Source organism: Panthera tigris, chromosome B2, assembly GCF_018350195.1.
Source record: "Panthera tigris isolate Pti1 chromosome B2, P.tigris_Pti1_mat1.1, whole genome shotgun sequence".
NCBI classification, from domain to species: Eukaryota; Metazoa; Chordata; class Mammalia; order Carnivora; family Felidae; genus Panthera; species Panthera tigris.
The window spans coordinates 54,200,471-54,216,345 of NC_056664.1; the positions used below are offsets into that span (position 1 = coordinate 54,200,471).

At 41.3% G+C, this 15,875-nt stretch overlaps 1 protein-coding gene across 1 annotated transcript; it reads left to right on the forward strand.

Annotated features, from left to right (window-relative positions):
* Positions 1-354: 354 nt before the first annotated feature.
* Positions 355-14,931, forward strand: BAG2 (BAG cochaperone 2). The gene is made up of 3 exons (XM_042986600.1): positions 355-557; positions 12,384-12,493; positions 14,356-14,931. Exons 1-3 carry the CDS (start codon positions 445-447, stop codon positions 14,766-14,768), a joined length of 636 nt encoding a protein of 211 aa, XP_042842534.1. The 5' UTR covers positions 355-444; the 3' UTR covers positions 14,769-14,931.
* The last annotated feature ends 944 nt before the right edge of the window (positions 14,932-15,875 follow it).

A 15,875-nucleotide genomic window follows, 5' to 3' on the forward strand; every position in this document is an offset into this window, starting at 1 on the left:
GCACCCAGAGATAGGGGTAGAGGGCTGTTCTGTGAGCCTCCTCTGGGGTTTCGGTTGTTTCCGGGTCTGGAGAGCAAGAAGGGGCGATCGAGCTAGGTCCTCCCCTTCCTTCGTCAGCCCCTCCAGGTGCCTCGGAGGCCGCTCCTCCGGCCCCGGGCCCTGGCTGCCCACCCTCGAGGCCCCGTGGCCAGCGAGCTCCCTCCCGCAGCCGCGGTCGCTCCCCGCCGGGGACCGTAGCCCTGAGCCCGGCGGGCGGCGCGCCTGCCCTTGTTTGGCCACGCGGCGGCGGCGGTGTCGGCGCATCCTCCCGGGCCGCCCCCCGCGGGCGTCAGAGGGAGGCGGGCGCCCCGCGCGGTGACGGCGACGCCTGCGGCCGCGGGACTCTCCACTCGCCGCCGCCGGAGAGGCCGGTGACCTCTTGGCCGCCCCGCCTCGGAGGTTCAGATGGCTCAGGCGAAGATCAACGCGAAAGCCAACGAGGGGCGCTTCTGCCGCTCCTCCTCCATGGCCGACCGCTCCAGCCGCCTGCTGGAGAGCCTGGACCAGCTGGAGCTCAGGTGAGCGGCGGGGCGGTCTGCGGACGGAGGCCGTGCGCGGCGGGGCGGGCGGGTCCGGCACGGTCCCGGGGCAGGCTGCGGCCACAGAAGTTGCTTGCTTGAGATTTGTTCTTCATGGGGATGCTGCAGTTTTCTCTCGCCCTTGGTGGATTTTCCTCTCCGTCGGAGAGAGAACGCATGCGATTTAAGAACCTGTGAGCGCATTATTGGTGGCCACGTTCTCGTTAACAGACCTGAGCGTTTGGGAACGGAGAAAAACCAGAGAAGGTAAAAGTTAGCGTGGCGTTATTTGAGATTACAGACTGTGACACTCCGTGTCTACAGAACTTCTAGAACCTTCTGAGTGCCAGTGTGTGGTCTTCCCAAATGTTTTTTTAACTTGCCCTTTTCCTATTATTCATTTTTAAGAGCGGCAGCAGTTTACTGGTGAGTGATCAGTTTTTTTGCTCCAAAACCCAGCAGAGCAAAAAAACTAAAAATCCAGGGACCCGTCTGATAGCAAGGAGTAGGGAGGAGTAGGACAAATGATCCGTCTGATAGCAAGGAGTAGGGAGGAGTAGGACAAATGAGGGGCTGCGGGGAGAACAATGGCTGGGTACTTGGTGTAATAAGACCCTGCAGCTTTCGTTTTCCTCCTAACCCTGCATGCAGCCTTTCCGTTAGTTTCGTAGTATTTGTGTACCTCCTTCGGTAGAAGACATTGACTGTACTGACTGACACCTTCTTAAATTTTTTTTTTTAATGTTTATTTATTTTTGAGACAGAGAGAGACAGAGCATGAGCAGGGGAGGGGCAGAGAGAGAGGGAGACACAAAATCTGAAGCAGGCTCCGGGTTCCGAGCTGTCAGCACAGAGCCCAACGCGGGGCTGGAACTCACGGACCGCGAGCGAGATCATGACCTGAGCCGAAGTCGGCCGCTTAACCGACTGAGCCACCCAGGCGCCCCCTGACTGACACCTTCTTGAAAGTGCTAATCATTGGCCCAAAAGCATAAGATAGTCACCCGTTTTTTTTTCCTTCTCAACTGAATAAGATTTTATTAAGTAATACATAGTTATGCTTATGTACAATCTCTAAGTAATTTATAATAAATTTTGGAAATACTTGTTTCCCTTAGTGTATTAAAACTTTTATGTACTTCTTGTAAACGTTTATGTCACCAAAGTTACTGTGACAATTGTGTGCAGATGTAGTTAAATGAAAATCTTATTAAGGCTCTGCAACCCCTGAAACTACACCGAATTTTTTTTCTATAGTTTTCACCAGGTTCTGGAGGAGCAAAGAAGTATGTAAGCCAAAAATTTTAGGAAGCAGTGCATGTATGTCTTTATCTCCCTGGATTTATATACCAAAATAAGAAGGGGTGTCTATTTGCCAACAAAGTGCATTCATAACCACAGTATATCTCAGCAGTTGAGGAAATTATTATTATTATCCTGAGAAAAGAGTCAAAAGATGAGAAATTCTCCTTCCAGGATGATTTCATGGATGGCAACACGTAGGGAAATCGGAGCCAAAACCACATTCTAGAGTTCGGCTCAGAATGAGACAAATGGAACAAAAGAAAACTAAGGCTTCCCCATGGTTGAGTTTGACGCATTCAGCCCCCAGAGAAAGTGGAACAAGACTGATCAGTAGCTTCAAGCTACTTAATGCCCCTCTGAAGAATAATATTTCTTTTTATATGGCAGCGCTACAAGTAACTCCCCACATCCTCCTGAAACCACTATTACACTGTATGTTAACTAACTTGGATTTAAATAAAATTGTAAACATAAAAATAAATGAATAAAAGATGAGGAAATGAAGACACTGAAAACAAAACAAAACAAAAAAACAAGTAACTCCCACATCTCCCCAGGTATTTAGAACTTTGAGGGCAAGTTCTTAACTATTTCAGGGCTCTCTCCCTCCTGGTCAGAAACGATTTTTCCTGAAAGGAATGAGGAGGATTTTGCCCTTCCCTTCTTCAAGCTGAGTCATTCTCCTCAAACTTGACTTAACACCTCGTGTGTGGTAGGTGGAAAAGCAGGCAAGTACTTATCTTTAAAGGAAAGCCTCTGTTCTGAGTATTAGTACATTCTTAATGTTTGATTAATGTAAATTGATTACTGTATACAAGTGATTACATTATAACTTGTTTAATTAACCCTTGAGCTGAGGAAGAAAGACTGATTAAAATGTCCTAATTACTCATTTTAAGGACTTATCTAGTAATTTAGCCTTTTGTAAGCTTTGTTTCTTCCTTAAAATAAAAAGTAATACTGATCTAAGGAAGTATTTTAGAAGGTAGTGAAAATAAAAATGCAAATGCTGATGCTTTAAAGTTCCTTTGAAACCACATGAGCAGTGTCACAGAGCACCGCACTATTAAAAACTAGCCTCATGCCTAGATCTATTTGTAAAAGAAAACATATTCAAGGTAATTTTGCTCTAATAGTTTAATTTTATATTAAGGATGACTCCTAAGGCAGTGTTTTAGGTAGAATAAAACACTGTAGTTTGTACTTAGAAGCTTGCATTTACTGTTCCCCAGCCATACTAATTGTGTCATTTGTGGTAAAATGTCTTCCATATGAAACTGAAAACAATTTGCTAAATGCTCTATGAGCTAGAGTATGAACTGGTGGCGTATGTGAGTTTTTAAATGCTTTAAAATGTTTGGCAGCATTCTACAAATTAAAGGAATTCCATTTGTTTCTAATACTTTACCATGACACTGGCCTTTCTTTCTTGACTCCATCTCATCTCCTTTTTTTGCTTCCTCCTAAAAAGGTGATTCCTGTCTCTCCCAGTTTTTTGACCAATTCTAAATGGCATCTGACTTTTACATTCATCAGTGGCTCAAGACACCTTGCTTATTATTGTTACTTTTTTTTAAGTCACTGTAATTTATGAATAGTACATACTAACAATGATTCATTAAATGAGCACTGACTCTGTATACCAGGGCCCATTCCTTTGTGGAAGTTACTATTACCTCCATTCTCCACATGGGAAATTGAGGCTTAGGAAGATACATGACTTGTCCAGGGTCCCCCAGCCAGAACCCAGGAAGACTGGCAATAGAGCTTAATAATTCATGCCTGAATTCTCTTAAAGTTAGATGTGTCTTACTGTTACCTGAAGCTGGGTTTGCCTCTTGGTGGGTGTCAAGCCGAAAGATATAACCAAGCCAAAGAATAGGAAAAGGAAGGGTTTTACTTGCAGCAAGTGAAGGAGAACATGGGGGATCTTTCCCAAGCAGTGTGTCCCGGATCAACAAGATTGGGGGAGTTTTAAGCTAAGGGTGCATACATATTCAGGAAGAGGCTTGCACAGTGGGGAATACAGCATGGCAATGGGGTGACTGATTCCAAGTCAAAGTCACAAGGGCTGGAAAGGGTCAGCAGCATCCGTTCCCTGGCGTCAGTTGGTCTGGGATCTGAGTACTCAAAGGGGTTTAAATCCTGCAGAGATAACTCAGGAGTGTGCATCAGGTCAGTCTCTGCTTTCTGACTATGATTAGACTATCTCCTGGCCTGATGGTGGCTGTTCTCCCATTCTTTCACAAGATGGTTTGGGCCTAAAATGACTTCTCTTACATCAAGAAAGCTATGTCTGTCTTTCTTTGCCCAGGGACCCCTAACTCTTGCTGCTTACAGTATTTCAAAATGGAGGAATAGTATATGGATGAATATATGACTTTACTGAAAGAAGTGAAAATCCCTTTTTTTTTTAAGATTTTATTTTTAAGTAATCTCTACACCCATCATGGGGCTTGAATTTACAACCCCAAGATCAGGATTCACACACTCCACCAATTGAGCCAGACAGGTGCCCCAAAAATTACATTTAAATTGGTGTTGAATACAGTAAATACTGAACACCTACTGATGCCAAGTATTGAGTGGCTCCTAGAAGGCTCTCGATGGTAATGAAGATGTTTGGGATATGGGTTGTGGAGAGTGGCAGAGGGGAAAATGATAGGACTGCAAGATTGTTCACAAATTTCCCAAAACTGGTCACGTTGTAGGTCCTTCCCCTGCCCAGTGACTTACCCGACAGCCAGAGAATGAAGGGTTGGGGCCGGGAGTGATATGGATCATTTGGCTGAAAGTTTCCTGTTGCTTGAAGTTTCTGAGGGTGTGCCAGTGTCCCACGAGTCACAAAACAAGTGGCCTCAGAGTTAATATTGAACAACAGCCTATAATTTAAAAGAGCACTTCTCACATACATTGTCATTTGAACCTTACAAAACCCTTTGAGGCAGAGGAGGGCACAAGAATGTTATCTCTTTTAGAAATGAGGGAACCCAAGTCCAGAGGGATTGAGTGGCTTGCCTAAGGCCGCAGTACTGATGAGAGGCTCCTAAGCACCAGTTCCATCTTCACACTGCAGGGTTGCAGTGGTGAGTGTATTTTCATATTTTGGTGATGATTAGGAAAACTTACTCAAAATCTTACACTGCCTAGAATATAAGTAATCCTTGTAGCTTTCTTTATATACAAGGGTATTTTTTTAATTTTTATTTTTTATTTTAATTCCAATATAGTTAACATACAGTGTTACATTAGTTTTAGGTGTGCAATATAGTGATGCAGCCATTCTTATTTTTTTTTAAGTATATATATTTTTTTAAGTTTATTTGAGAGAGAGAGCAAATGGGGGAGGGGCAAAGAGAGGGAGACCGAATCCCAAGCAGGCCCCACACTGTCAGCACAGAGCCCGAGGAGGGGCTCAAACTCACGAACCGTGAGATCAAGACCTGAGCTGAAGAGTCAGCCGCTTAACCGACTGAGCCACCCAGGTGCCCTGATTCAGCAATTCTATATACATTACTCAGAGCTCATCAAGGTAAGTGTACTCTTGGGGCACCTGGCTGGCTCAGTAGAGCATGTGACTCTTGATTGAGCCCCACATTGGGTGTAGAGATTACTTAAAAATAAAATCTTTAAGCAGCACCTGGGTGGCTCAGTTGGTTAAGCATCTGACTTTGACTCAGGGTTTATGGGTTTTGAGCTCGTCGTCAGGCTCAGAGCCTGGAGCCTGCTTCAGATTCTGTGTCTCCCTCTCTCTCTGCCCCTCCCCCACTCACACTCTGTCTCTCTCTCAAAAATAAACATTAAAAAAAAACTTAAGAAAAAAAAAAGATAAGTTTTCTCTTAATCCCCTTCACCTATTTTACCCATCCCACTCACTCCCTCCCTCTGGTAACTGCCAATTTGTTCTCTATAATTAAGGGTCTTGTTTTATTGTTTGTCTCTCTTTTTTTTTTCCCTTTGTTCATTTGTTTTGTTTCTTAAATTTCACATATGAATAGAATCATATGTTATTTGTCTTCCTCTGACTGACTTCGCTTAGCCTTATACACTCTAGCTCCACCCGTGTTGTTGCAAATGGCAAGATTTCATTCTTTTTTATGGCTGAATAATATTCCATTATGTATGTGCATACGTGTGCGTATTTATATACACGTCTGCTTTATTCATTTATCTATTGATGCACACTAGGGCTACTTCCACAATTAGGCTATTATAAATAATGCTGCAATGAACATAACAGTGCCTGTAACCTTTCAAGTCAGCATTTTTGTACTCTTTTGGTAAATACCCAGTAGTGTGATTACTGGATCATAGGGTAATTCCATTTTTGTTTTTTTGAGGAACCTCCATACTGTTTTCCAGTGTGTGCACCAGTTTGCATTCCTGCCAACGGTGCACAAGGGTTCCTTTTTCTCCACATCCTTACCAACACTTGTTTCTTGGATATGAGTATTTAATAAGAGATGGACTATGATTTTAAGAACCTATTTTAGAAATTATTTATTTCAACTAAATTCATGATAGGAGCATTTGCCATTTCTCTTCCTTTGTATGAAAGCACAAGTTCTTGGTATTTATAAGCCTGAGTCCATAATGGTAAGTGTGTAATAAATAGCATGAAGCTAATGTTTACCAGCACCAATTCTAGACACGTGACATGTAGTAACTCATAAACATAATTGTTGTAGTCAGTGCTGTCAGTCAACTGTGTTAAACTCTTTACCTGCTTTACTTCATTCAGTCACAACCACCATCTCATTATCCCTATTTCATAAATGAAGAGATTGAGGCAAAGAGAACTTAGGTTACACAGCCAGTAATTGGCGGTGCCGGTTTGAACAGTGTGACTGAAAGCCATTGTGGCTTCACTGAATGCTGTGTTAGTGGACATATCCACAGTAGCCTCAGTCTGGTGAAGTCGCTGTCAGGCCTCACAAGTGCATCCTTTTGCTACCTAGGCTGCAGAGATGTGTGAGGTGCAGGAGACCCGAACACTAGTGGAGGATGTGGGACTTCAAGTTTTGCCCTCCTAAGAATTTCTGACTAAAATTTCTTTGTGTTAAGCCTGCTTAGTTGCGATTTCATGCAGAGAGTTTTCCAGGAGTACAACCCAGGCCAGCCATGGTATGAGGATTTCTTTCCCAATTTTGGACATGTAGCTCTTCTAGGATCTGTTAATAAAAACAGAACCACCCTTCTCTGCCAAGAGAAGTGTTGTCAAATGATGTTTAAAAACTTGAAGGGTAAAGTGAGGTGGTCCAACACTTGTCTAACCAGAGTCCCGGAGGAAAATAATAGCATGGAGGACAGGGAATATTCGAAGATACTATAACTAACAATTTTCTAGAACTAAATGGAAGGGTTGTAGACAGAAAGATTTATATGTGAGATGAATTTAAGGATCTCAGTAGCTGACAAACAGTGCAAATATTACTTACATAAATTTAAGTAGAGGTCTAGGTTCAGCTAGAGGGAACTGCACATGAAAGGTCGATGGTGCCAAAAAAAAAAAAAACAAACAAAAAAACCTTGAAATATTTACATTCTAAAGAATGCATTTTACCTTTGCTATGAAATGAAAAAAGTATACATAAAAATGTATATGAGAGGTTTCATTAAAAGTGAAGTCTGTTTATCACAGGGAAAATGCCCTGGCAATTTCTAGCCTTGGGGAGAAAAACAAAACAAAACAACAACAACAAGAAAAAACCCCACAACCCTTAAAAGTTCCATCTAATGTCTTCTGTATTCGGGGCGTCTGAGTGGCTCAGTCAGTTAAAGGTCTGACTTTGGGTCAGGTCTTGATCTCATGGCCCATGGGTTTGAGCCCCATGTCAGGCTGTGTGCTAACAGTACGGAGCCTGTCTGTCTTCCTCTCTCTCTGCCCCTCACCAGCTCACGCTCGCTCTCTCGCTCGCTGTCTTTCTTCAAAAATAAATAAACATTAACAATAATTTCTTCTGCATTTGGTCTCATTTAATGACAAAATATCTTCCTTATATTTATGGGTTTTTTTTCTAGAGCATCTCTTCCTAAACCAATTTCTTGTTAACAATTCCATGAACTTACTGTCATAACTTGATGTAAATGAAGCTTTCCTTTTTAGAGTAACATTTAATTCTCTATCATTGTGCATTTGAGTACAAACTCAAAGAGTGTTGAAAAATTAATCTCTTCTTTCAGCATCTTCTCATTTACTAATCACATGATTCATCTGTGTCATTTAAACAGTATAGTCATGGTTTGTGTTTTTCACATAAATATTTCATATTAGTGCCTACTCAATCTCTCTTCTATGTACTGGGCCCTAGGTTATCTGCCTGAGAGTTTGCTAATGTAAAATATTGAAGTACGCAATGAATGGTGCTGGAAGTGGGCCTGCTGTTGGCATTATTGCTGTTTTATAGAATATTGGTTTTATTGTGCTTTCCAGCCACATTTGTCACATAAGATTCTTACCAGCTCTTTGTTTTTCTGGCTCTTATGAACACAAAGTTCAACATATATTTAGTATCTTGATGAACAAAGAGACCGTGTGACTTTATAGTCTATCAGTGCTATTTTGGGGTCTAACAGGTGGATGGCTGTTGGGGAAAAGGCAAATGTGTGGTTAGGGTGAGTAGGGGAAGCCTTATATGGAGTGGACATGTGTTCAAACATTAGTGAAGTTGTTCCTTCTGTGCCCACTTAAGGCAGCAATCAAGATTAGATCTTCATGATCTCATGATTCTCAGGCCATCTGAATACCAAGGATCTAAGTCTGTCACTGTTCATTTTGCAGAAATGGCAACTACTTACTTAGTTACAGGATAACGTATAGCAAGAAATGGCCCTGAAAACAAAGCACCCTAAACATACAGGATTTTCTTTTTTTCTGTTCTCATAATTCCACAGTCTTGTTCTTTGGTGACTGGGTGTGTTCATGTGTATGTGTAATAAGAGCGCATGTGTATTTATTTATACTCAAGGGAATTAGGAAAAGTAGTGCTTCTATAGCTTGATCTGGTCTTTATACCAAAAACCTAAACAGGCATTTCCTTTAAATTCAGGAAAAGACACAGTTGCCCTGTCTAATCACCACTGCTTAATAAAGTAACAGAGGACTTTAGTCAATACTAAAAATAAATTAAAATAGGAGCTGATAGGATTGAAAAGGAAGAGATTAAAACTGTCATTTTGTGCAGATGATATGCCCACCAATCTAGACGAATCACTGAATCAAAAGATAAATTATTAAAATTAATAAATAAATCAGTTACCAAGTACAAGATGAACCTTCTAAAAGCAGCATTTCTCCAACCAGCAATAACCAGCAAGAAATTATAATTTAAAATATTCACAATAACAACAGTATCCTCAAAGGATCAAAGCACTCAGAAGAGTCCACAAAGACTACCATTAAGAAAACTTCAAAACTCGGGGTACCTGGGTGGCTCAGTTGGTTAAGTGTCCGACTCTTGGTTTCGGCTCGGATCATGATGTCATGGTTTGTGAGTTAAAGCCCCAAATCAGGGTTTGCACTGACAGTGTGGAACCTGCTTGGGATTCTCTCTCTCCCTGTCTCTCTGCCCCTCCCCTGCTCATGTTCTCTGTCTCTCTCTCTCTCAAAATAAATAAGCTTTAAAAAATATATTAAAAAATTTTTTTAAAAGAATACTTCAAAACTCTAAGAATATAAAAGAGGGGTGCCTGGCTGGCTCAGTCAATTGAGCATGTGACTCTTGATCTCAGGGTCGTGAGTTCAAGCCTCCCATTGGGTGTGGGGATTACTTAAAATAATAAAATCTTTTTTTTTTTTTTTTAGTTTATTTTTTTTGAGAGACAGAGAGAGAGAACATGTTGAGCAGAGCAAGAATCCCAAGCAGGCTCTGCACCAGCAGCACAGAACCTGATGCCAGGCTTGAACTTACTAACTGTGAGATCATAACCTGAGCCAAAAATCAAGAGTCAGACAGGACATTTAACTGACTGAGCCACCCAGGTGCCCCCCAAAAATAAAATCTTAAAAATATAATAAAAAAATAAAAATAAGATAGAAGATGATCTGAATAGATGGAGCGACACATCATGCTTCTGGATAGAATTGCAGTATGCTAAAGATGCCAAATTTATCTCAGTTCTTTGAGAAACCCGATAAACTTACTCTAGAGTTAATATGGAGAATTAAAAGTCTAAATAGCTAAGTTATATTTAAGATTAGGGGACTAGTTCTGCCAAATATTAAGGCATATTACCAGGCTGTTGCTGTTTTTTAAAAAATGGGTGTTGGTGTAAGAACAAATATACTAGTAGGGGCACCTGGGTGGCTCAGTCGGTTAAGCATCCTTCTTCGGCTCAGGTTATGATCTCACAGTTCGTGAGTTCGAGCCCTGCATCGGGCTCTGTGCTGACAGCTTAGAGCCTGGAGCCTGCTTCGGATTCTGTGTCTCCCTCTCTCTGTGCCCCTCCCCTGCTCATGCTCTGTCTCTCTCCTTCAAAAATAAATAAAAACATTAAAAAAGAACAAATATACTAGTGAATGAAATAGAGATTTCTATGAGTAGACAATCTATAAATCATTGGAGGAAAGGTAGATTTTTGGTGGATAGAATGTTGGAGAAGCCGGTTCACTATTTGGAGAAAATAAAGCAAAATCCTTACCTAAACACATACAAGGTGGATTCTAGATGGACTAAAACATAAATATGAGAAAGATAAAGCAATAAAGTTAATAGGAAGAAATATAGGAAAATAACTTCGGACTTAGGATGGAAAGATCCTGAAGCAGAACTTCAAAAGCGTAAACCATAAGGCAAAAGAAAAGCAAGAAAAGATCAATTTGATCACTTCAAAGTAAGGATGTCTGTTCAGTGAAGGATATCCCAGACAAAATTCATGTATGATAGGATGGGAGAAGATAATTATAATGTCTTTAACTAACGTGGGATTAATTGCTTGAACATGCAAATCAACAAGAGGACAGTAACTCCTGTTTTAAAAAAAGATAAACAAGGGAGGGACGGAGGGGGAAAAAGAAAATGAAATGAAATGAAGTGAAAATAGGTACAGGCTATGAAGAAGCTAACAAGAATACAAAGAGATGTCCAAAATTATTAGTAATGACAGACATGCAAGTTAGGTACGAACATATCACTGCACACTTACTAGACTGGCAACAAGTAGAAAGTTGGAAAATGCTGAGTATTGGTAGGGCTTTGGGGGCACAGGGATTCCTCTGCTTTGCTGCTGGGAATATTGTGAAGGAGTTCAGGACAGGGCCCCCAGAATGTGCCACTTTGGCATGTGGGTTATTTTGAGCTGAAGGCACTTGAGAACCTGCAGGCTCAAGAGAAACTTTTACCCCTCCCTTAACCACACAGAAGAATCTAAATTAGGGGTCTTTCCCAAAATAAGGGTTATAAACAGAGATAAATTTTATCTGAATGGCCCATCTTTTTGGTAGGGCAAACATCTAATTACCAAACATCTGCTCTTCTTATCACCCTGTGAAGTATATTCCTTTTGTCCGAAGTCCCAGACCCCTACTCCCCTTTTCTTCATTCAGAATGACATATACACCTCATTTTGCCTGACCATCTTTGGAATTTCCTCCAATGTACACTGTTATATTTGATTTTCTCCTCTTAATCTGTCTCATGTCAATTTAATTCTTGGTCCAGCTAGAAGGACCTGTGAGGGGACAAGAATTCTTGCTTCCGAACAGTGGTCTAGCATAGCCATTCCAGAGAACAATTGTACCCTTGTCTCAGCAATCCTGCCCTGGGATACATCCTAAGGAGATTCTCATTCAGTCCATGAGGGGACATGTATTCGTGTAAGCATTTTTTGTGGTGATGAAAAGTGAGGGGATAAGGTGGGTGTCTCCACTGGGAGAGTGGATGTAAAACCAGCTGTATATGCATGAAGTATATGATATGCAGCAATCAGAAGCTACTGACTAGATATTCACATAGGAAGCTGGATGGTTCTTAATAAAATAATGCTGAGGGGAAACAGAGTGAGATATAAATTGAAAATAGGTGAAAACACAAATATACATTTTGTTAAGAACAAATACAAAATAGGGGCGCCTGGGTGGTGCAGTCGGTTAAGCGTCCGACTTCAGCCAGGTCACGATCTCGCGGTCCGTGAGTTCGAGCCCCGCGTCAGGCTCTGGGCTGATGGCTCGGAGCCTGGAGCCTGTTTCCGATTCTGTGTCTCCCTCTCTCTCTGCCCCTCCCCCGTTCATGCTCTGTCTCTCTCTGTCCCAAAAATAAATAAAAAACGTTAAAAAAAAAAAAAAAAAGAACAAATACAAAATAGATAAACACTAAACAGAATGGTCGCCATACAAGCAGGGAGGAAAATGGGAGTGGGGTAGGTGGATTTAAAACAATAGAAAAGTTAAAGAACTTTTTAAAAAGGAATAAAGAATTTTTGAAAGGTACTCCTAGTGATCTTGAAACTTGAGTTGGAGCACATGATAGCGATGAGGAAAACTAAACTTCCATATGGTAACTTTTGTTTTCCCAACTTCTACAGGGTGGAGGCTTTGAGAGAAGCGGCAACTGCTGTGGAGCAAGAGAAAGAAATCCTCCTGGAGATGATCCACAGCATCCAGAATAGCCAGGACATGAGGCAGATCAGCGATGGTGAGAGCATTTCCATGGAAGGGAGCTCATCTTTTCCACTCCGTGAAGGGATTTGGGATACACATGGGTCCATGTTCGCTTGACTTGAGGAATGAGCACGCCTGGCTTTGGCATCTCCCGTGAGCAGCAGACAGCAGCTGCAGCTGTCAGTCTATTACAACAAGAGCCACGTACCCAGAGGTCACCCTTCTGGCCCACCCCCTACCTCAGGGACATGATCGGAAATGGTAGAAAAGGCCTCTAAGGTCCAGAAGAGGTAGCCCCGAGCAGTAGGGCTGTGGCTTTGACCTCAGGCTCACACTTCTAACTTCAGCTCCTCAGAAGTTATTGGACCATAGAAGTATAAAAGCAGAGAAGACAAAAAAGGAGGGGTTGAGGTGTAACTTAAAGAGAGGAAGGAGAGAAAATGCAGGGGAAATAAATTATGGACCCGATAAAACCCCATTAATGTAAAAATGTGCTATTGTTTCCATACGAAAAGCATGACTGCCCATGGAGAAACAGGGTACTTGTAATTTCCTTTCACTAGCAGTGGTCTTCCTAATTTGGTTGCCCTGGTGCTTCCCGGGACAAGCTAATAGGCCAGCAGCTGGTGCCATGAATGTGCCATCTCACTCCAGGCCCTGAAATGTTAGACATGCACAGCAGGATTAAGACCTAGCCAGTCTTTTCCCCATCCTGGCCAAAGATCTATGAATTAGGAAGGAAGTCACAGAACAGAACACACATAAGATTGCTGACTTTTTCATATAAATAATGAAATGTTGACCCAGCGCCCCTCTCCCCACCATTGCCTCTCTGTGCTGGTCAAGACTTATACTACTGGCCTGCTTAAATTTGCCTGGAGAAGATGAAGCCAGTGTCTCATTCTGAGGCCAGCTTTTTCTCCACTACTGTGGCTAAGTTTTTGTCAGCCAAAATTGGGTCATTGTATTCTGATACACGTGCAGACTATGTCATCCGAAAGTATACCTCTTGGCATGAGAATTATTTCAAGCTGATTATTTCTGAGAAACTGCAGACACAGGAGAAGCTCTGAAAACAGAGTAGAAGTCATTCTTTTGTAAGGGAAGTTTAAATTTACAAAGGAAAGTTCCATTTGTAAAGAACTCTGTGTACCAGAAAGAAGGATGACTGGAAGTCACAAGAAACTCTTATCTATGCAGAAAGCACCTACTACATCTGCAAAACACCCTTAGCCTGGTTTATCCTGCTTTTCCTAGTAACCTCCCTAAGGAGGGGAAGACCTCCCTCAACATCTTAGTCCTTAGCCGAAGATGGTTTTTAAGGTGGTGGCTCAGGCCATCTCAGGGAGTTAGACCATCTCCGTTTCCCTGGCAATCTCTTATGTATATTTGAAGTATACATATTAATAAATTTCTCGGGTTTTTTTCTTGTGAATCTGTCTTTTATTACAACGTTTCTCAGCCAAGAGCTCAGAAAGGTACAGGGAAAATTCTTTTTCTTCCCCTATGTGCACATCCGTATGGAGAGATCCACCATATCTGATCTCTTGTCTACCCAGCACAAAGCCCTGGTTATGTTCACTATTCACTCTGTGTTAAGACTTGATCTCCATCCCAGTTACAAATGCATGCCCGCCCAAACTTTTTCAAACATGACCACTTGAGAAGTCATCTGGTATCCCACGTATAAAGACTTTCAGGGAAAGGTATTCTGCAACCTCTCTTTGTAATACACATAGTTAATCTTATGTGCTATAGTTTTAACTTTTACTCTAAAAATTTCATAGCAGAGGCACTACAGAAAATAGTTTTAGCCACAAAAGAATGCCTTTGTGTTCTCAACATCGATAAATTTATATCTCATATTGATTGATACTTTAAACTTTCTACGTTTAGGAGAAAGAGAAGAATTAAATCTGACAGCAAACCGTTTGATGGGAAGAACGCTCACCGTTGAAGTTTCAGTAGAAACTATTAGAAATCCCCAGCAGCAAGAATCCTTAAAGCATGCCACCAGGATTATTGATGAGGTGGTCAGTAAGTTTCTGGATGATTTGGGAAACGCCAAGAGTCACTTGATGTCACTGTACAGTGCTTGTTCATCTGAGGTGCCATCTGGGCCTGTTGACCAGAAGTTTCAGTCCATAGTGATTGGCTGTGCTCTTGAAGATCAGAAGAAAATTAAGAGAAGATTAGAGACTCTGCTTAGAAATATTGAAAACTCTGACAAGGCCATCAAGCTGTTAGAGCATTCTAAAGGAGCTGGTTCCAAAACTCTGCAACAAAATGCTGAAGGCAAATTTAATTAGTTTTGAAACAGAAGAGCACTTACAAATAATGACGTAAAAATGATTAAATACTAGTTCTTTATGTTAGGCATAACATTTGATACTGATTATTTCAGATGAGGAAAATATCCCAGTGTCATCAGTTTTGTGATTAACATAATTAAACCTAGAAGTATTTTAATTATCTTTCTAGAAATTTTTAGATTGAATTCTTGTCTTGTATTAGGATCTAGCACCTAATATATATATTTTTTACTATTCTGTGGTTGAATACTTAGTATATAGGAGAGAGTTAGTGCTCAGCCTAGGGCAAAAGCATTATTTTCTTTCCTGGGCTTTATCTGACGTGGAGATACTTGGGCACATGGGGCATTTGGTTGACTAGAAATTCTTTACTTAATCAGCACACACACACACTACACATCTACTGTTAACTAAGAAGTGTGCTTAGGGGCGCCTGGGTGGCTCAGTCGGTTAAGCGGCCGACTTCGGCTCAGGTCATGATCTCGCGGTCCGTGAGTTCGAGCCCCGCGTCGGGCTCTGTGCTGACAGCTCAGAGCCTGGAGCCTGTTTCAGATTCTGTGTCTCCCTCTCTCTCTGCCCCTCCCCCGTTCATGCTCTGTCTCTCTCTGTCTCAAAAATAAACGTTAAAAAAAAAATTTAAAAAAAAAAAAAAAAAAAAGAAGTGTGCTTAAAAGGGATCCCAAAATAAGAAGCTTTCCCTCCATCTTTTTCATAAAGCACCTTTTTTGGACATCTGAATCAATTTTGACTTAAGATTTATGCATCTGATAATATGAATATATTCCTTCCTGTGTGTGAAAACATGGCATAAAGTGTGAGAGAATTCGCCTGATTTTACCACTGTGAACAACTATATGTCCACTTCATATTTTTCCAAATGCATCATTTCTCTCAATTTGTACTCATTATTGAAATGCGGTATTGTAACTTGCCTTTTTTTTAAAAAAATGCTGCTATAAAGTCTGCTAATTGTCAACTTTAAAACCTCTATTCGGTATAGTTGTATAATTTACTTAGCCATTCCCCTAACTAGGCATTTAGGTTGTTTCCAGGTTGTTTCTTATTCCTGCAACATGTTTATATACAGAGAGCTTTTTCCTTTTT